Here is a 21467-nt window from a genome sequence, read left to right as displayed (position 1 = left end):
AGCTTATTAATAAATTAGCTGAGATTAAAAGAAGAATCCGAAATTATATATTAGTATATTAATATATTTTAATAGAAAGTAATAATTTTATTATATAAGAATTTAATATTTTTTTATAAGTTAAATACTAGTTTATATTATAGTTTATATAGGTTATTAATTAATTAAATAAGCTTAAATATTATCTTTTTAGAATATTAAGCTATTATAATTATTATTATAATAGTATTTTACTTATTTAAGTTTTAATATTAGAAACTAGAGCCTTTAAAAAAGCTATAAATATTTATATAAGCCTTTTTATATATATATTAAAAGAGCTAGTTATTATAAAAGTAATTTTATATTAGTTTCTTTAATATAGTAAAGAAAACTCTTATTAATACCTTTTATAAAAGCTTTATATATCAGTAGATATTAAGAAAAATAATAAGTTTTTAATTAAAACTATTATTAGTTTTATTATATTTCTATACCTTAATTTATATCTTTATTATTTCTCTAATTAGCTTTATAATAAAAGAGCTATTTAAAAAGCTATTTAAAAGTAATAGAGGTAATAAAAATCCGTTATTACTAGCTTTCTATAGTTTAGTACTAATAAAAGCAATTATAGATAATAATTAATTTAATATATTAATTTCTTATAAGATTTATTATTAAATATATATAAATAATAGAATTTATATTAAAATCTAATCTAGTAATAATAATATTAGTTATAGTTTAGATATATTACTCTTTTTTCTAAATAGTATTAGTTAAAAACTATATAATAATAAGTTTCTTATTATTTTATTTAATATAAATACTAGTATATTATAAAGTAGCTTATAATTAATATAGTATATATTAATCTAGTTAATTAAATATTTCGAAATTAAAATTACTAAAATTATTTCTAAATAATTTCCAGAGATTATTATTAGTTAACTTCTTTATCTTATACTTAAATAATCTAATATTAAGATATTTTAGGACTTTTTTATTATTATTATTAATAATTAAATTAATATTATTTTTTTATTTCTTTATTTATATATATTTATCTTATAATTCTATTATATTAAATTTCTAGAGCTAAACTCTTTCTAATATATATATAATTTATAATAAAAGAGGTTTGAAAATATAATAGTTTATAATAAGTTTATAGAAAGAATTTAATAGTAAAAATATTTAGATATTTAGATATCTAGTTTAGATATTTAGTTTAGATATTAGATATCTAGATACCTAAAAATATTAAAAATATTAAAATAAATATTTCGTTCTTAAATATTTTATTTATAATAAGAAATTTAGAAAGTAAAATATTATAATTCCGGAAGAATCTAAAGCTTTAAAGAATTATAAAAATATATATAGAATATATATTTCAGAAAGAGAATTCTATAAATATAAGTATTATATAAATAGAAAAAACAGTTTTTAAGAAAGTAGTTTTAGAACTAAAAGAAGTTAGTTTTAAAGAATAATAGATAGTTAAATAAATAAATAGTTAAATAACTAACTATTTATTAATTAGTAAAAACTAGAGTCTTTTTCTTTAAGCTACTAGATACTTTATAGAATTAATAAGTAATTCCTCTCTTTAATAGAATAGTTTTTAGTTTTTAGTAAAAGCTAGCTATTTTTTTATTTAGGTTACTAGATATTTTTTTATAGAATTAATAAATAATTTCTTTTTTTAATATAGACTAGTTTAATTTTATTATAAGCTATTAGATACTTTCTTAGCTTAAAAGATTCTATTCTTTAATCTATATATATAAACTAATTAGTATTAGTTTACTAGTAATATATAATATTATATTAAAATTAGTAAAGTTATTATTTAGAAGTAAGAATTATAGTATTATAATATTAATATATAATTTCTAAATCTATTAAGTCTAATAGAATCTAGTTTACTAGTCGAGTTATCTATAAAATATAAAGTTATATAACTATATTCTATATTCTATATCTTATATCTTATAACTATATATATAACTTCTAAAAAAAAATAGCTATACTAATAATATATAACTTTAATATTTATATATAATTTATTTAATAAATTAAATTAGAATATAATATATTATATTATATATTTTATATTTCTAATAAATTTATATTTTTATATTAATTTATAATTTATAATTATAATTTTTTAATTAAATAATCTAATACTAATTTAAATTTTTCTTATTATTAAAATTAAATTATTTATAAAACTAAAAATATAATATTAAATAAATAAAAAGTAAACTTGGCTTATTATATAATATTAATATAATATATATAATTTAAAAATAGAAAAAGATATATTTATTTATAAATTATTTAAATATAATAAAACCTTTTTTATTAGTCTAATAAATTTATTACCTAATTATAATAAGCCTTTAATTAAAGCTTTTATCTAAAACTATTACTTATTAATAATATATAACTTTAAATTAAACAAATAAATAAAACTTATTATTTTAATATAATAAAAGTTTTATAGAAATATACTTCTCTAAAGTAATTAATAAAAGTTATTATATTTATAAAATATAAGCTATTAGATTACTTTTTAAGGAATGAAAAAGGTATATTAAGTTATATAATTCTATATAAGCTCTTATTAATAAATAATTATTTAATAAAGTCCGGCTAGTAAGCCAAGTTATATATTAATAAGAGATAATCTTATTTTTAGGTATATATCTCAAAAGTATTAAAACCGCTAAAATACTATAACTTAGTATTTTAATAACTTAATAACTATAGCTTATAATTGTCTAAAATTAGTAATCTACCTTTGTATTTACTGCCCTAGCAAGGCAGGGTCCCCGTAGAGACGTGCCTCTCGAAGTGATTAATAAAAGTGAGACCCCACCCGCGAGGTACGAACCGTAGGGGCCACTTTTTGAGGAACGAAGAAGGCATGTTATTATTTTCTACGCTAACTAGATTTTAATTATTACTCACGCCTTCCCGAAATTCGAAACAAATTCTAGATGCTTGGTACCACCTATACCTTGGCTTCTCGTCTACCTTCGAAGCGTAATAACGGAGTCCTATATGCGGCAGATAGATCAAGATACCTAATTGCCCACGATCTCAGCCTTAGTCGAGGCTGGACAGGCAGACGCCAAGATACTACCACTCCTGCAAGTCGACCTTCCCGATATTGGGCTTCCTGTGGCGTCGAATTATATCGAATACAGCTATCTTTACCCCGCTCTACGTGTAACGAAATGCTGCAAGTCGAGCTTCTCGGTCTTGAATTTTCTGTCCCACAGACCACGATCTGGATCGGTCTTATGGCTGCCTCTATCCGATAGACTCAGAATTGCTAAGTAGACGCCGCATGGTAATCCCTGAAGGGTCACGGGGCACGCATATATCCCTCAAGTATACCTAGCTCGTCTCCTATACCTCAAGTTCGCTTTACATAGTTCTAGTATGTTCGTTTGCCACTCAAACATATTCTTCTCCATCTTGCGGATTCTTCTCTAGCTCAGTATGACAATGATCAAGAACGACATCCTGCCTGCGGCTATCTATAATACTCTCCCCAACATCCGCGATGTCTTCAACGTTCCAGAGGCCAATTTGGCCGACATAGCCGATCTCAAGCATTTGCTTAAGAAGCATAATCTCTCCGATAGAGTGCGGATCAAGCTCGTCCATATACACTTCCGCCTTGAAGAGGGTGAGATCTTTTCTGCTCGAGAGATCAAAGTCCCCAAGCATGGAAGCATCAATATCATGCAACCTCTTCTCGCATCCCAGCATCAACCCCTCTATGGGCACCACTACTTTGTAGATGACCAAGGTAATCTTTTAGCCTACGAGTATATGGATGCACCAGGACCAGATTTATCGGGGCAACAATCTTTCATACAAGGGTTCTGCCAGCTTATCCAGGAGCGTGGACTTCGGCGCAAATTGGGGCTGTCGTTGAGACATGCAGGGGACAATTTCGCAAGTCACGAACTCGAATACCCGGCGATACGAACGTGCATCGACGTGCCTATTGAAATTCGACTCCCGTATAGTGAAGATAGCTTCAATACTACGACCGAGTTTATGCAAGATTGGCCAATGAGCCCCGAAGGGTTTGAGGTTGTTGGGGAGTCGGGAGCGGTCAGACAAGTACCCAATCAATACCAACATTATACACACCACAAACACTATACACACTGCCAACGCACCGACGATGATAATGGATTGTTCGATGGTACTACAAATTCTGATAAAGATTTCTCAGATGGTGAAGCTATGGATGGTCTCTATATTAGATACGGAGTCTCTGGACTGCCGCTTGATATTGAGCTCGCCGGGATCAAGCTGGATCAGTCATCCGGATTGTATGAGATCGTATCGTATATTAATAATAATGCCTAGAGGTGGCCTCTTTTTTTAAGAAAGAAGATATCTCTTTTATTATAATAATACAATAAGATTAATTGATTTATATAATTTAATATCTCTAATAATCTTAGAGTTATTATATATATTTAATTTATTCTTTTATTTTATATAATTCTAATTCTTTAATTATAAAATATTTAAATGATTTTAATTTAATTTTAAGCTAGAAATAAAAGCCAGATATCAAATAATAAAATTCATTAAATTATTATATAAAAAAGCTTACTTTTATATTTGAGAAATATACTAGTTCTTATTTAAATATTATTTATATAAACTCTATTATTTTTAGATTTTATTTATAATTTATTATAAAATTATTTGTTTTTTTAATCTATTATAATAAATCTTATTTCTTAATAATATTTATAAATTAGTAAATATATTAAATTAAATAAAAATATTATTAATATTATTAAAGAATAAAGAATAATAATATTATAATATTATATTAAAATGAATTTTTATAATAATAATAATATAAATACAAATATTTTATTATAATATTTTATTATAATATTTTATTATAATATTCTATTATTATTATATTAATATATTTTTTATTTAATTCTAGATTATAAATTTCAATTTTATATTATTTATATTTATTAATATAGCTATTTCTTTAGAAGTTATATATATAGTTATAAGATATAAAATACGAGATATAAATAATAAGATATAAAATATAAAATATAGTTATATAATCTTTACTTCTAAATAATAATAACTTTATTAATTAATATAACTAGTATTTCTATATTTATATAATAGTATTATATATTACTAGTAAACTAATACTAATTAGTTTATATATATAGATTAGAAAAGATTTTAGATTAGTTCTGAAAGTATATAGTAGCCTAAAACAAATCTAGTTTATTTTATATTAAAGAAAGAAACTATTTATTAATTTTATAAAAGTATTTAGTAACTTATAAAAAAGATAACTAGCTTTTACTAATTAATAAGTAGTTAGTTATTTAACTATCTATTTGTTTAACTTCTATTATTCTTTAAAACTAATTTCTTTTAGCTCTAAAACTACTTTCTTGGAAATTATCTTTTTTATTTATAAAATACCCGTATTTATAGAATTCTCTTTCTAAAATATATATTTTATATATATTCTTAAAGCTTTTTAATTACTACTTCGATTTTACTATTATAAATCGAGTTCTTTAAGCTTTAAACTCTCCCGGAATTATAATATTTCACTTTTTAAATTTCTTATTATAAATAAAATATTTAAAAGCAAAATATTTATTTTAATACTTTTTATATTTCTAGATATCTGAAATATCTAGTATCTTAACTAGATATCTAAACTAGATATCTAATATCTTAACTAGATATTTAAACTAGATATTTAATATCTAAACCAGATATTTAATATCTAAACCAGATATCTAAATATCTTTATTATTAAACTCTTTTTATAAACCTATTATAAATTACTTTACTTTTAAATTTCTTCTATTATAAATTATATATATATTAGAAAGAATCTAAACTCGGTTTAATATAGATACTAATAAGGAAAATAAACTAATTAAGAAATAGAAAAATAATGTTAATCTAGTAATTATAATAAAAACTAATTTTTAGAAATATATAACTACTAAAATATATTAATATATCTTATATAAGAAAAGTAATAATAATTTATAAGATTTATTTTAGAATAACTTTAAAAACTTTAATATTATAATATATAATCTAATTAATTATATATTTATACAAAATCTTTAAATATAACTTTAGTATAATAATATTTATATTAAATAGAATTATAGAAATCTTATTATTATATAATTCTTTATTAATCTTATCTAAAAGAAAATAAAAAATATATAGAATAAAGCTAATATTATTAATAATAATCTATTATATTAGTTTATTTTATTCTAGATAGAATTAAATATAAGAAAACCAGATATTTTTAATTAAGAAATTAAGCTATTTATTTACTTTTTCTAAATTAAAGCTATTTACTATTTTTATTTTTATTACTACTAGTATTGCTATTAAACCTAAACTACTATTAATTAATATTTACTATTTCTACTAGAAAGCTTATTAGAAAAGTAATAAAGATATATTTTAAAATATAGAAATTATTATAATACCGGGCTCTAGACTTAGAAAGCAAAGTAGAGTGGCTTTTAATTCGAGAATTCTAAACTAAAGAAAGAAGCTTATATATATAGAAGCTTTAATATTCTAAATACTAGCCAGCTATATATGTTATTGCAATTATATAATATTAAATTTACTAGTAAAGCGGTAGAGTATAACAGAAATATAATAGAACTAATAGTAGTTTTAATTATAAATTTACTAATATATAAAACTTTCTAAAAAAAATACTAATAAAAGCTTTTCTTATTATATTAAAGAAATTAATATAAAACTACTTCTATAATAACTAGCTTTCGAGCTATATATATAAAAAGGCTTATATAAATATTTATAATTTCTTTAAAAGTTCTAGTTTCTATTATTAAAATTTAAATAAATAAAATACTATTATTTTAGTAATTATAATAATAAAAAACCCTAAAAAAAATTGAGCTTATTTAAATACTAATTAATAACTTATATAAATTATAATATAGTCTTATTTCTATTTTATAAAATATCGAATTCCTATATAATAAGATTATTATCTTTTATTAAGGCTTACTAATATACTAATATATAGTTTCGGGTTCTTCTAATAATCTCGGCTAATTTATTAATAAGCTCTAATTATTTATTATTACCTATAAGAAAAAGTAATAAATTATTATTAAAATATATTTTATTAATTAATAATATTATTTTTAAAACTCTTTAAACTATTATTTATCCGGAAATTATTAATATAAACTCAGCTATAATTTCGGAACTTATAATAACTACTTTAAGTTCTATAATTATAATAATTATATTTCGAAATTATATTTTATATATAAGAGATCTAAATACTACTTATAAAAGTATATATTAGAGAAATAAGAAATTAAAAAAACTCGATTTAAAAATAAAAATATTTACTAATTTAAATCCCGAAATATTTATAATTTTAATAAATACTTTAATAGTATTTATATATAATATATTACTAAATTTCGTACTGCTCGCATAATGTCATGGGGTTATAACTCAAAAGTGGTCACATGGCGCTCTTTTGGCTCAACAGCGTCAATTCAAGGTCATGCTAGAGGCTTGCTGGCCGACGTAAATAATTATCGGAGGACCAGAGTCAGTTATGTCGCATGTCTACAAGGAGGGTGGAGTGCTAATTATGAGCAGCAAGCCGAGGGACAGAAGTTGATATTCGTTGCACATGACATTGGAGGAATCTTAGTACAAGCTGTAAGCACACGCTGCTCAAGTTATTTTGATGTTAAGCTAATCACCAAGCTGAATATAGGCCCTTGGTGAATCACTGATGGGAACCGACAACCTGTATCGGTACGTCGCGGGTATTATCTTCCTAGGAACTCCGCATCGTGGCTCAAGGAAGGTAGAGCACGCTGCAATTATAGTCAGAATATTGTCTGGCTTAGGCATAGGAACCAGGTCTCCAATGCTGAAGCAATTGAAACCAAACTCCGATGCTCTTCTACATATCTCTATGCAATTTCGCAAACTCCTCCGAAGGGCACCCATTCAGATATGCTCAGCATTCGAGACACGTAGGACTAGCTCGTCTGGATTGGTGAGATCTTAGATATTCTTACATCTCCTTAGCCACAAGAATCTGCTAACATTTGAAAGATTGTGGACGAGGCTGCTGCTACATTCGGACTACCAGACGAAATTTTAGTTCCTCTAGAAGCAGACCATAGGCACTTATCGAAGTTCTCAAGCGAGAGGGATATCAACTATATTCGTATATGTGGGTGGTATCATCGAGCGGTGGAGTGACCAGGCCATTGGAGCCGCCCTACTCCAAGATCATAACCCCACGTCGTCTGAGTCTCCCCGATCTCCCTTTGCTGTAACAAGATACAACAGCGAAATTCCTTGGCTTCCAATAAATTCAGAAGATGGCATTGGTCCCAACACAATACTGCCCCCGCTGCCAGGTCCTCGCCTTTTACAGCCTCAAAACGACTCGGATTTTTCAACGGGGACACCACCGCCAAACCGGGGCGATTATGCTTCGTACATTGATAAAGTGTTTGGGCTCAGTGGATTAGAGTCTCAACCGAACTCAATGACTGAAGATGGTGTTGACGAAATATGTGGACCCAGCGCAGCTGACGGTCGGTCGAGTTGGACAAATGGAAACTTGAAGGGCAAATCGAAAATGGGCACATCTCCTGATTCTCCTCCATCTCCTAGTGGACATAATCTACCACTATCAGGCAGGGAACTCGGGGAAACTGTACGGAGAGGCATTGAATCCGTTTCTTCAGCAGCAGCGATACTACTTCTGGATGGGCACCATCAACTGTGGTGGCTACAGTTGGAGGTGGTGTCGCAGGTCTTGCCTTGATTGCACAAGGCGTGGGCGCAGTGACTGCTCGAGAGAATCTGGGTGTATCAAGGGACGCGCTGGCAGCGTCTCGAAGTGCTGCAATTGCATCCGGAAATTCGGCTACTATAGCAAAAGCCGCGCTTGAATTCAACCGGGAAGTGTTTGAATACAATAAGGCTAAGGATTTGCGCGCCGGAACCTCGAGACCCAGGGATCCTGGGAATGATGGGGATCCGGGTCCGTCTGCTGCTGGGTCCTTGCCGCTGGATAGCCGGATGTTTCCTTCGTTGGCGGGTGTGAGCCGTACATTTGCTGGCTCCTCTGGATGGCAAGATGGAGAAGTAAACGATAAGTTTACTTCTCCGACAGACTCTACGGGTAACTCTACGGATTATAACATTCCTGGGATTCAGAAATATCAAGAAAAGGGCAAAGGGAAAAAAGTCGAGAGGCACCTTAACAACAACGCGTCAGGTTCGTAACCCACCAGTTGGTGAACCGAAAATAGTGTATCCATTGCTGATACCCCTCTAGTTGCTCCTAGTCAACCATCTACACTTCAGCCTGGTGACTCTCGACCCACACCAGACGGCTATCTTAAGGAGCCAGCACATTCATCAAAGGTCGCGGCGACGAAGCGAACACTCTTCGACCATGGATTCACGACAAAGCGAGTGCCTTCTCAACCGCCCTCTCCCCAACCACTTTCTCGCCGTGCAGATGGACTCGTTTCGATTCCAACACTGCCAGATTCGGAATTACAGACTGCAAAGGCATCTCCCGTTGTTGAGTCATCCAGTAGACATATGGAAGCCATCGCGACTAAAGATATGCACGAAGATAGTTCTGAGGCGACGGAGTCGTACGAAAATCGTGATGAGCAGAGGGCCGGGTCTGAGTCTGTGGCTACCAAAAGGAGGATGAGACCAGAGAGCAACCGAAAATTTCATTTTCAACTGACTTGACCGAGCATACAGTTGAAGAACACGAAGTGGAAGAACGAGGTTCCCTAAGTGTAGATGCAAGCACGAATAAAGCGATGTTAAGAGATCAGGAGGGCATTGCTATTCTGAAGCTAGATTGGGGTCTTCTTGACGTCGGGGAAACAGAGCTTGCTCCAGGAGCCAGCGAAAAGAGAGCGGAGGAACAAGTCGGCACTACCCTTCCGCAATATGGCACTAAATCCCCTGAAGAAGAGAAAAGGCAAGATGTTGGGTCTCCTGGGCCCAGCTCTCAAGACACATTGAGAGAGAAGGCAGACATTTTCGAGGGAATTCCTTGCAGGAGACCCTCCCTAGAAGGTGGGCCACCACTTTATGGGACTTCTGACACGACGATAGCTTCACATATCAACAGCAAAGACCTAGCACTGAGCGAATTGAGCGAATTGAGCGATGCCAATCTTAGTACTGACAAAATAGATGGCACAAAAGAAAATGAACCAGACGAACAAGGCCACTCAGATCATTTGGATACCAAGTTGAGAGAAGGCCAAGCAAATGAAAGGCCAGACGCGGTCCGTTTACATTCGCAATGGGGACAAGACAATCCGATCCAACAGCCAGAAAAGAGCCTATCCCAAACGGACTGTCGATCTCGGATAGACGAGGACGATGAATGCTCGAACTCGGCCCTCTTGAATCTGCAACTCATAAACGAGACGAAAGCAAATCCACCGCTGATGATACCTCCAGACCTGCCCTTGACTGGTAAGGTGAATGGACACGCTGCGATGGCCTCAGAAACCATGTAGTTCCGATGACAGAAGCTCGTTTAGTCTTCTCTGACAAAGGAGAGGAAAGAGATACACAGCTATGTCTACTCCGGTCTCACCGCGAGACCAATACCAGATGGACGAGAGAATGATGGATAATGTAGACGTTTACGATATGTCACAACAACGAGCCGAGCTTGTACTGATTACTGCCGATTCTGTTATGAACTGATGCGAGAAACAAACCGAAGAACTTCCTTCCGAAAAAGAAAATGGGATGGGACTCCCATAGAATCCGCCAATCCCGAATAGCGATGCGGCTGAAGCAGGATCACCCATAATCCCCCGCCCAACCAGCACACACCCCTACAAAGAACGGCAGCCAGCTCAAAGGCCCATCCTCAGATACAGCCCTCTCAGTGCAGGCACAAACTCATAACCAACTAAACCCGAACGGCACACCTAGCTCCCAGAGCTGTCACTGGACCCAATCCCGAACCCAATACCAAACACCAAACCCCACACCGTAATCTCAATGGAAACAACCCTCTATGCCAACTCTCGTGATATCTCGATCTCGATCACCAGACACCTAAAAACCAAGTCCAATGGAGTCATAGCTGCTGATTCTGTTGCCGATATTACCAGTGATGAATACGGGGTCAAAATGGGCGGAAAAGCCTCAATGCAAGAAGATGAGGTGATGGAGGAGTTATAGTACTTGAGAACTGGTTCGCACTTGTGAAGGGTATGCAATGCGTAGAGACTTGTGAGACTGGTAAAGAAGGAGGTAGAGGAGGAGTCTCAAGGATCTCAGAACGTAAGCGTCTCCGCAATGTATTAAGAAATTGTCGGATATCCATTGCTTGATCTGCGAATCGCCTCAATTGCATTGTTTATCAGTATATTATATTGACTAGTGATATCTACTTGCAAATATGTGGATAATTAATGACATTATACCAGGGTGCTGCCACGTGACCTGTCCCCCCCTTTATAAACCGCTTAAAATCACAATGCGTTAGCCATATAGTAATGAGACAGTGTCACCACAAATTTGGTTTCATCCGAGACGGAATACAGGAAATCGAGAAGAGACGAGATGAGAATTAAGCTGGGAGGAGAACGAAAAGGAGGCAAGAACGAAAGTAAAGAATGAGATGAGAATGTGAAAAGTAAAAGAAGAATCAAAGATGGGAGAAGAACTAAGCAGGTGATGAGAGCTAAAGGTGGGTTAAGAACAAGAATTGTGAAGGAAGCTGGTGTACCTTTGTTGGTGGCACTGGCCATCCCCCTCTGATGCAGTATTATGTATATTGCGCAACACATTGCACCACCACAATCTGGTTATGCAGTGCAAGATTCAACAACATCACGTCTTTATATTGCCTCTTTCCTATCATCTAAGACAAGCTCAACCTCTCAAGCCTATTCTTCGCCGCCTCCACCAGCGCAGACTCACGATCCAAAAGCCCCATAACCTGTGCCATCTTCGCCTTCCGAATCTCAGACGGCACCTTGACATTCTGTGGCGTCGCGACTTCATCCTCCCCCTCCATACCATTGATCTCCGCAAGCAGTTTTTCCTTCAGCATCTTGACTTCATTGAATCGTTCCCAAGGCTCCTTTGAATTTTTCGCTAGTGCATTACCGCCTGCTTGTTTCGTATCGGTCTTATTATCCAGAGTCTGGACCTCATCGATCCACGCCTTCTCCTTGTCGCTCAGCTCTCGATTGGATCCTCGGGTGGCTTTCCGTCTCACATCTTCAATGCGGTTGTTAAGCTCTGTTTGCCTCTCTCTCGCAGCATGGATTCGTTTCTCCACCTTCTCATTTGCGGCAATTACTGACTGTCCATCTTCCACGTCGTCACTTGTGATCGCCTTTATGCGAGTAGCTACATCACGCGCCTTGTGAATGTGATTCTTCAAGTCGAGTTGTAATTTCTCACAGCGTCGGAATAGTTCCGCAGCCGCAGTCCCGACGCGATGCGTCTCTTCACTGATGACTTTGTGTGCTTCGGTAATGATTGTAAGAGTAGCCGGTGAGAGTCGAACTTCTTCCTGCAACAGTCGTTTGTATTTGCCATGCCGCTGTCTCTCGATGAATGTCGGCATCGCGGAACTCTGCTGGAGGGTATGTGCAGGTTCGTAACATGGCCTTGGCTCGAAGAAGATCAAAGGCTTATCGGGTTCCGGGTCGTATGTGGGTGAACGAGATCGGCGATCAAGATCAAAGTGTATATCGGGAGCCTCGAAAGTCAGAGCAATGGGACCATGTGACGTAGCAGTGAGAAGGAAGTATCCAAGGTCAGGATCTCGAATAACGGCGCTTGCAGCGAGCGGGGTGGATTTATCGTTCGAGTTTTGGGTGAGAAGTCTCTCTCGAAGTGAGCTCTGGCCTTGAGCCAAAAGGCCAATCCGGAAATCGGTTCCAGCGGTTGCTTCATTCAACTCCGTCTCCAGGCGGAAAACCCAAGGGGTGAGTGAGATGAAAGTAACGCTCGAAGTATTGGTGATATAGAAGGAGTATCGAGAGTTGACGTCGTGACTGAATACTGGCCAGTTGCCTTCCCAGACCTCAAGCCCCCGTGAAGTGTCCAAAACCTCGAATGTTAGCAAAGATGGAGGATCAGAGTCTTCGACAAATCGGAGCCTCTTCTCTTTGGCTTTGGGTAGCCATTGTGCCTCTACCCCATCCAGATCCAGACAAACAGAAAGTCGGCCACTGGTCGTGAGTAGACAGACGATCCCAACGGACAACCCTTCCTGATCAACTTCGTCCAGCTCCAAATCATCTTCCTCTCCAAACATTAATTCATCAGCGTCCATCTTGGGCCCAATAACACAGATATCGCTCAAAAGTCCGTCGAGCTCATCTTCTGACTCTTCGGGAGCAAGGTCAAGGTCGAAAGGGCCCTGCAATTTTGGTACTCTGCCCGGCTTACCGGGTCTAGTATAAACTTCCGCGGGAGGTTCACCTGGAGGCCCTTCGCTGTGGAGGGGTTCCTGGTTATCGATTTCTGACATCCACTCAAGTTGTTGCTGTGCCAATAGCTTGCTCTGTGGTGAAGCTCCTTGCTCATCTTCTAAAGCCGCAACTTTGGCAACGATCGAGACAGACAAAGAAGGGATGAGAGTCGGTGGTGGTGACCATTTCTCGGGCAGCAGCGGGCAAAGAGCATAAACATCGCCCTCCCTCATAGCAATCCATAAAGTCATTGGTGACCATCCTCCGCTTCCTCTGCCGGCAAAGCAAGCTGATGCCACTTCCATCTCAAACGAGTCTGGAGAGAATCCCTTGCTCGTTCCATGTACTGATGCTCCGAAATCTTGATCAACGGATGTCCCATCTGCCAACTTTTTCAGATCGATGGCAAGCGTTGGCCGGTCGAAAGACCATCGATCTGCAATAGATAATTCCCATAGCCGCACAATAGCATCTTCCGTCACCGTCACCAGACATGTTCCATTCACGCCTAACGGATGCCACAAAGCTGAAGCAATTCCCCACTGCGATGTAACATGTGTTGTAGGCCCGAGGGTATAGTACTTCAGCTTCATTGGGGCAGTATCCGCAGCAGTGAGCAGTGAAGGTTCGGGTAGAATGGCAACATGGACCGTATGAGTCGTCAAGATCGCTATGTAATTGGCATGTGGTGAGATGATGAGCTGTCGAATGTCTTCCGCAACTTGGGTTTTGATGGTCTGCAACTGTTAATTGGAGCAGAGGAATGGCTTCTGGAGAACTCACCCGATATCCCTGAGCATGATCTCCCTCATACTGATTGTCACCGTCCCCTCCCTTCTCCTTCCCAAAGGAATTTCTCGACTGCTTGTCTTCCCATGCCTCCTTCAGGTAGACCAGATCCGCCCAACGAATCTCTCTACCCACAGCTATGAAAACCTCCGTTCCGCGGCGCGCAATAGTTCGACGAGGTCCAGGCTTCGCACTCCGTTTGATACTCGCGCTCGATCCATTTGATGAAGCAGGCTGGGTGCTCATAACCTTCGAAGTAAATATTTCATGACCAGGGTTAGGCTTCGAGAGCCACGCCGGCGTGTAGCTAATAACCTTCGGCATATTGATGTATTGAGGGGGATGAGAGCTTCAGAAGCTTTGCAAACTCAGTATCTTATTTAAAAGTCATGAGTCAGGGGTGTGCAACGAGCGCAGAGTTGGTTGTTGGTGTGTTGTTGACAGAGGTTTCCAACTCCTTCGACTTTTTTGGAGGTCGACGTGCTTCAAACTGGCTAGAACTAGCGCGTCGCGAAACTCCAAGGCTGGCAAAGCTCCAAAGAAATTAACAGCTTCAGACAACGCACAATCAAACATGCCAGCAGCGATTCCGAACACTGTTGACAGGCTTGATAAGCCGAGTGCTTATTACCAGAGTAGAGTGAGTAATTCGAATTTGTGGAGGCCTCACAAGAAGAGTGCTGGACTGACAATCACTTTCTCTTTCAGAACAAGAAACGCAAATACGACCGAGATGGCGACGAGGGAAGAGAGAACACGCCTGAGGAGCCGGCGGAGGACCCGCTGAAGGATGCGGCAACTCTTTACGTAGGAAATCTGTATGCATTTCCCTGGCTGGATGGTTTGGATCAGCTCACAATCTATAGGTCCTTCTACACAACGGAAGAGCAGATCCACGAACTGTTTTCTAAATGTGGAGAGATCAAGCGGTTGATTATGGGACTGGATAGATTCAACAAGACGCCGTGTGGTTTCTGTTTTGTGGAATACTACACCCATCAGGATGCACTGGATTGCATGAAGTATATTGGGGGCACGAAGCTTGATGAGAGGATCATTCGGACGGATCTGGATCCTGGATTTAAGGAGGGAAGGCAGTATGGAAGGGGAAAGTCTGGCGGCCAGGTGCGCGATGAGTACCGGGAGGAGTATGATGAGGGGAGAGGTGGTCTTGGTCGTGCTATTCAAGCAGAGAGACTGAAGGAGGAAGAGGAGTACGGCAAGGGTAGATAGGCTCTGCCGTCTTTATGGTGTTCATGGCGTATGGGGACATATGGGATGGGAGCATTGATCACCACAAAAGGAGTATGCATTTGACTTGACTGATGGAACGATCACAATATAGTCTTGAAACTTGTGCCATTCTACTGATGATTCGACGCACCACACAACCCAATCTTCAGGCCTTCTGCCACCGATCTTCTTTATGATGTACATCCCAACCAGAACGCCGCTCTTTTATGCTTCCCAAGGTACTATGGTACACCGTGCCAAATAATCGATCCATCCGATCAGTATCCAGGAGGATTGACTCGTTGGGAGACTCTCGTCCACTTCGGCAGCTCTGCAGAATAATCAGCTCCCCTTCTCCTTTAAGCAACTCATTCCGGAGAAACTCACTGCGTATGCTCTTCCTATACTTCTTCTCCTTCCTATCAAAAATCGTGTACTTGTCCTTCGGAACCATCTCCTGCTCAACCGGCATCTCCTCCTTCCACCTCTCCACGGCCTTCGTGGTAATCCCCTGCTTCGACAAAGCTCTATCTACGACCGCTACCACACTATCGACAGCCCGTAACCGCTTGCGTTGTCGCGCTTTCTGGAATTTGGAGAGCCGCCATGGGATCTTCCTGCACACACAATTCTGTCAGCCCGATGCCCCAAAGTTCACAATTGAGGAGACAATTGGGGGAATGTACCATAGAAGACCTCCAGATAACACGTTCGTAGGTCTGAACGCTCCAAACATTGTGCTGGTCCTGAACGCAAAAATATGATCCGACGTTGAAGCTCCAAAGAATTATCAACGCCAGGCACATTTTGCGCAGCCAATCAGCTCTCTTCAGTTCATCTCCACCTCCACACTCAAACACAACTCCAACCTTACTCCTCCACGAAAGAAGGAACAATGTCGTATTACTTTGCCATTATTGGCACACAAGATAACCCGCTCTTCGAGCATGAGTTCGGCACTTCGAAGCAAGGCGGCGATGGTATTGCGCGGTTCCCAGAGCAGGCAAGGCATATGAACCAGTTCATTGTTCACAGCAGCTTAGATATCGTGGAGGAAGTGCAGTGGGGAGGTGGACAAATGTATGTCCCCCCTTCCTCTCCTCCTCCTCTCTTAATAACCCTGATATTCCAGGTATCTCAAGTGCATCGACCGCTTCTACAATAACTACGTTTCCTGCTTCGTCACAGGCGGAAGTCAGTCTCCCCATATTCCTTCCGTCCCTTCCCTTCCCCCTTTCTCCACCTCCAGGCACAAGAAACGAACTGACAAGCAAATGGGTATAGACGTCAAATTCCTCCTCCTCCACGCTCCCTCGCAACCCGCCGGCGCAAACCAAAATCGAGCCAGCACCTCCATCGCCGCGAACCCTACGTCCCCCCAGGCGGAAGAGGCGATCAAACAGTTCTTTACCGAGGTGTATGAGAATTGGGTGAAGACAATTATGAATCCGTTTTATCAGGTTAATATGGAGGTTAAGAGTCCTGTGTTTAGGGGGAGGGTGGCAGCGGCAGGGAAGAAGTATCTTTGAGTGTGGGGAAGAGACGAAGAAATAATCATTTGGGGAATGAGGATGGCTGCTCTGCTTGAGCCGAGGACGGGGAGAATGACTTACTCGAGAAGTGGTTCAGCGGGGAAGGTATATAGCCTCTTGAAGCTCTTGCTATTGATACCGTTTGGGGGCAGCCAGGTGCCAGCTCCGTCAAACATCTGGCCAGAATACTCGCTCAACCATGAAGGTGGCTCGCGGGAGATCCATTCCGGTTGGAACGTTGATCTAGGATGGAGCAAGATATGTAGAGGGTGGGCACAAGAGAACTCAAACACTGGGCAGTGGGTAATGTTGGAACTGATGAATCCGGTTTCAAGCTCGTGAGCTATTTGAGTCATCGAGGAAGCATAACTACGGCTGAGCCAAGCAATGTTGCTTCTAGCTTGCGTCAGAACTTTTAGACGTCCGGCCACGTTCAAGAGATAGGCGAAAATCATTGCAGGCCAAGATTCAAGGCCTCTTTACATTCTTATATCTTGCATCCCGTTGTTACAGTGTAACCCTAGTGTTCTGTCTTTTCCCATCCGATAATTAAAACTGAAACAACTCCTTCTGCTTCCTTGCCCCATGGCCCTCACAACAATTGCAAGACACGCACGTACCAAAGATAGAAACTTAAGACCCATCAAGAACGGCGCGTCTCATGCAAAAACTAGTCGTTGGGTGTAAGCGTCCAAAACCCAAGAAAGATCTATTTTGCAGAGTTGGGGGGGGGGGGGGGGGGGGGGGGGGGGGGGGGGGGGGGGGGGGGGGGGGGGCAAGGGCCTGCTTATCGTGAGATCCGCCTCTCACTCGGGCGGGCTCCATACCATTCCTCTCTCAACAAGCTTGTAGTTCGCCCTATTCCTTGCGCTGCCACCCTCGGGTCCTCAACTTGTAATGTTCCCGCCCTGGAACTCGAACTTGTTCTCTGGCTCTCAATCTCTCATAGAATTACCAAGATTCCATTATACCATACATTCTATTCATCAGCATGGGTGACTTAGAGTCCAAATCTGGATCATTCCACTGGGCCAGGAGCATTCAACTTGTGAGATTGTAATTTCATGTACCAGCAAAATCCCGTGCATTCAAGACAGAGACCCCCTACACCTTCGGTAGGTAAGTGCGGAAGAAGAAAGGGAGGGATGTTCGAACAATAGCAAATGACTGTTCATTGAATGCAACATAAAATTGTCCAACACATGCGCGAAAAGGACATTTTTGCAAGCCTCAGCCACTGGATGATTCGTTAACCGAGACGATCGCGAACCAGTAAGGTGCGAGGCAAGATTATCATACTGCAGTACTAGATCCGCCATGGAAGAAGGCGGGCTCATGCAGGCGGCAAATAGGCAACTGCTGCTGCTAGATAGTCCTTTGGTTTCTTGAATACATTTTGGTGCTTGAGAGGAATACTTTAGAATTGTGGATGAATTAGGGGAAGGCGAATGCGATTGAATGAGATACTTGACACGGGGTGTGGTTGACAAAAATGTGAGGAAAGGAGCATTGGTGAGGTGAAAGGGCATGATTGAAATCACGTGACGATGTTCTCAAGTAGCTTCGAGAAGATTCATGTTTTTGTTGAATGTTCCCAGAGTAAAGGGAGATTCGAGAACTTTGTCCATTGGTCTTAGAGGTTTAATGCATTGCCGCTGGATGTTATGTTGCAGCCAAGACACAGGTTCCATGCAGAGTTCATAATTGTCTGCAGTCCTGATGAATGCATCCACTGTAAACGAACCGTCCAGTGCCAGCAGTGCAACACCAAATTTTGAGTGATGTTGCAATCAGACTTGAGCTGGGAATAGACGCGGAGAATATGAGCGAAGAGCTGAAGACATCAGATAAAATGAAAGGCTTTTGGCCTTTATCGCACGACAATTGCAAGTAGCTTTCCAATCGAAGATCATGTTTCGACATATGGGAAGATAACCAAGCGCTTCCAGTGATGTCATTGAAGTGTGAACGAGATGGAGAATTGGGCAAACTGTTGCTCGAGTTGGGTGTATGTACTTGCAGCCGGGGGATATCGGAGTCCAGTGCGGGTGTTCCCCCCCCCCTCCAGATCCAAGTATGCCCTGGTTGCACGACAACGGAGCCGAACTTCACATCTGCTCGCTGGATATATCGCTGGGGTAATTCATCACGCGATGTAGCGCTTTCCCAAGGGTCCAGGGCTAGCAGCGGTCGGAAATGATGGAGTCTTCTCATTAACGTGGGAGAGCAACCGATCGAGTTTTAGGATTCGAAGAGTTCGTAAGCTTAGCGAGATAGTGCGGATCGTCGTGAATGTCAATCTCCAAAAGGTCAAATAAAACATCAGGAAGGATGAAGCAAGAGCTGAGCAATGTCGAAGAGAGCATGCCTCGACACGTCCAGAAGTGTAACATGGACCAAACTTGGGCCAATTAGAGCCCAGACTTGTCTGGTTCAGTTTCAATCAACTTGATCCCTTCCAAGATAATCAGAGTCAATAAACGGAGCATCAACATTCGAATTTCAGGATTCCAAAAATTTGTGAAGGTTGGAGAGAGATCTCGAGAGTCGCGTTGTTGTTGGTCCGCGCTCCCACGCTAGTGCTCGCTAATCAGTCCACCCCTGACTTCCTCGCATGATTGACAAAACATGCACCAAATGCAGGGCCGCTTTGCACCCGCGAAACGAAGGATTTTTGAGAGGGCTTTTCGATGCGCAACTTCCATTTACCGAACAGGCTTAGCGCGCCTTCCAAAACCTAATCACCACCGCAAGCGCCTCCGTACAAAACCAGGCCTTCTCGCTCCCCGCTCCATTTTCTCTTCTTTCCTACAATCACGATATCGACCACCGACACGCATTTCATCAGCAACCATCACAACACCATCGACCAACGCGTCATTTCATCACCAAACAACTCTTACATCCTTCTAAAACAATTTCATCATGACTGGACGTAAGTACATCTCTTCCCCGTCGCGTTCCTCGCGATATCCACGTAGTCGTTGCCTCACGGTCGCATCTCGACTTTGGTTCATGGTGTTTGACCTCAACTCACCTTCGACCAATCAACGCGCATCTCAACACAACATCAACATTTTCATGAACCTTTACTGACTTATTCCAGGCGGAAAGGGTGGCAAGGGCCTCGGCAAGGGCGGAGCCAAGAGACATCGCAAGGTTTGTAGTCGCCGCTCAACTCCATTCCTTCATCGCTAACCTCCCAGATTCTTCGTGACAACATCCAAGGTATCACAAAGCCTGCCATCCGCCGTCTTGCCCGCCGTGGTGGTGTCAAGCGAATTAGCGCGATGATCTACGAAGAGACCCGTGGTGTTCTGAAGACCTTCCTCGAGGGTGTCATTCGCGACGCTGTCACCTACACTGAGCACGCCAAGCGTGAGTTAACCCCAAATCACGACCTTGACGCGTTACTGACCCTTTCACAGGCAAGACTGTCACCTCCCTCGATGTTGTCTACGCCCTCAAGCGCCAAGGCCGCACTCTCTACGGTTTCGGTGGATAGAATTCTCGACCCTGCCTTCGTTCGCTCTTCGTATTTTTCGATATATCAATCTTCGGTTACGACTTCGGTGGATGACGATGGGCACATGATTCCTTTGATAGTCTACGGACGGTCTAGCAGCCTGTTTACGGGCGGGTTTCGCTCATCCCCTTTCATCGGCATTCATATTCGACATCGACAGGCTCAACATGATCTCATCGCAAATTCTTGGCATTACCTTTTGATAGTCTTCGGATGGTCTAGCATGCTGTTTACGGCAGGGGTTTCCGAGAATCTGTGCACGAGTCTTCCGCGCTGGTTGAGAGAAGGGTGGAATGGATGGTGGTTTTCAATGGTACATGCATTTTTGCTTTTCCGGCGTTTGGGAGGACTCCTGGTCTGGACGTGGGCGTCTGGAGGGAGGGATTTGCGAGATGAGACTCTCACCGCGATGACTGCACATCAATGACATTGGCCAAAGGCCCTGATACCTGAGCATTTTCCCGTCGTGATGTGACGTGATTTAATTACAACGTGTAGGCAGCAGCAGTTGCAGTCGAGGCGTCCACGATGGACAAACTAGAAGTGGGTGATTGCTAAGGATTGTTCATGCTTTCTAGGTGCCATCAGCGAATCTCCTGCCTTTCGTGAGTGAAATATAAAATCCTAGTTCGTGGCGGGGCTTCGTTGCTTTCGAACCTGCGTATTCTCTTCCGATTTAGAGGTATGATTCACACTTCCAACATCTTTTCGGCAATGCCGTCTGCCCTTCTCGGTACTCGATTCTTGATTCATGAACCTTGTGCAGCATTCCCACTGCATCCACTAGTGCATCGAGCTGGCTATCAAATATCTCGCACTTGC

The 21467-nt window shown here is 39.3% G+C and overlaps 7 protein-coding genes across 7 annotated transcripts; 5 read left to right on the top strand and 2 right to left on the bottom strand.

The window, feature by feature from the left end:
* Positions 1–3464: 3464 nt before the first annotated feature.
* Positions 3465–4383, top strand: K444DRAFT_596790 (uncharacterized protein; the record flags this gene model as incomplete). Its single annotated transcript, XM_024878455.1, has 2 exons — positions 3465–3830; positions 3942–4383. The coding sequence occupies exons 1-2, from the start codon at positions 3499–3501 to the stop codon at positions 4381–4383; spliced, it is 774 nt and encodes a 257-aa protein (XP_024731886.1). The 5' UTR covers positions 3465–3498.
* Positions 4384–7539: 3156 nt separating this feature from the next.
* Positions 7540–8128, top strand: K444DRAFT_696279 (uncharacterized protein; the record flags this gene model as incomplete). Its single annotated transcript, XM_024887906.1, has 3 exons — positions 7540–7656; positions 7708–7770; positions 7829–8128. The coding sequence occupies 3 exons, from the start codon at positions 7540–7542 to the stop codon at positions 8126–8128; spliced, it is 480 nt and encodes a 159-aa protein (XP_024731885.1).
* Positions 8129–11668: 3540 nt separating this feature from the next.
* K444DRAFT_568901 (uncharacterized protein) lies at positions 11669–14794 on the bottom strand. Its single transcript, XM_024877215.1, has 2 exons — positions 14349–14794; positions 11669–14302 (listed from the first exon to the last, which is right to left on the bottom strand). Exons 1-2 carry the CDS (start codon positions 14676–14678, stop codon positions 11999–12001), a joined length of 2634 nt encoding a protein of 877 aa, XP_024731884.1. The 5' UTR covers positions 14679–14794; the 3' UTR covers positions 11669–11998.
* Positions 14795–14928: 134 nt separating this feature from the next.
* K444DRAFT_645831 (small subunit of nuclear cap-binding protein complex) lies at positions 14929–15587 on the top strand (the record flags this gene model as incomplete). Its single annotated transcript, XM_024885128.1, has 3 exons — positions 14929–14994; positions 15063–15172; positions 15221–15587. 3 exons carry the CDS (start codon positions 14929–14931, stop codon positions 15585–15587), a joined length of 543 nt encoding a protein of 180 aa, XP_024731883.1.
* Positions 15588–15865: 278 nt separating this feature from the next.
* On the bottom strand, positions 15866–16323 carry K444DRAFT_538313 (mitochondrial ribosomal protein-like protein subunit L31; the record flags this gene model as incomplete). The annotated part of the gene is made up of 3 exons (XM_024875525.1): positions 15866–15918; positions 15975–16204; positions 16274–16323. 3 exons carry the CDS (start codon positions 16321–16323, stop codon positions 15866–15868), a joined length of 333 nt encoding a protein of 110 aa, XP_024731882.1.
* A 159-nt stretch (positions 16324–16482) lies between these two features.
* Positions 16483–17116, top strand: K444DRAFT_645829 (trafficking protein-like protein particle complex subunit 2; the record flags this gene model as incomplete). The annotated part of the gene is made up of 3 exons (XM_024885127.1): positions 16483–16667; positions 16720–16781; positions 16872–17116. The coding sequence occupies 3 exons, from the start codon at positions 16483–16485 to the stop codon at positions 17114–17116; spliced, it is 492 nt and encodes a 163-aa protein (XP_024731881.1).
* A 3141-nt stretch (positions 17117–20257) lies between these two features.
* K444DRAFT_537970 (histone H4) lies at positions 20258–20624 on the top strand (the record flags this gene model as incomplete). Its single annotated transcript, XM_024875508.1, has 3 exons — positions 20258–20278; positions 20326–20497; positions 20548–20624. Coding segments are annotated over 3 exons (270 nt in total), but the record flags the coding sequence as incomplete, so codon positions are not given.
* Between the last annotated feature and the right edge of the window lie 843 nt (positions 20625–21467).

This window comes from Hyaloscypha bicolor, assembly GCF_002865645.1.
Source record: "Hyaloscypha bicolor E unplaced genomic scaffold K444scaffold_126, whole genome shotgun sequence".
Classification (NCBI taxonomy): Eukaryota; Fungi; Ascomycota; class Leotiomycetes; order Helotiales; family Hyaloscyphaceae; genus Hyaloscypha; species Hyaloscypha bicolor.
The sequence above is the reverse complement of the archived record's forward strand: the minus strand, read 5'-3'. Positions and strand labels throughout refer to the sequence as shown.

Bases quoted from the DNA above. Each gene is read 5' to 3' on its own strand.
- K444DRAFT_568901 (XM_024877215.1), bottom strand. From the start codon at position 14,678: ATGCCGAAGGTTATTAGCTACACGCCGGCGTGGCTCTCGAAGCCTAAC. The intron at 14,303-14,348 runs GTGAGTTCTCCA...TAACAGTTGCAG, and splicing joins ATCATGCTCAGGGATATCGG to ACCATCAAAACCCAAGTTGC.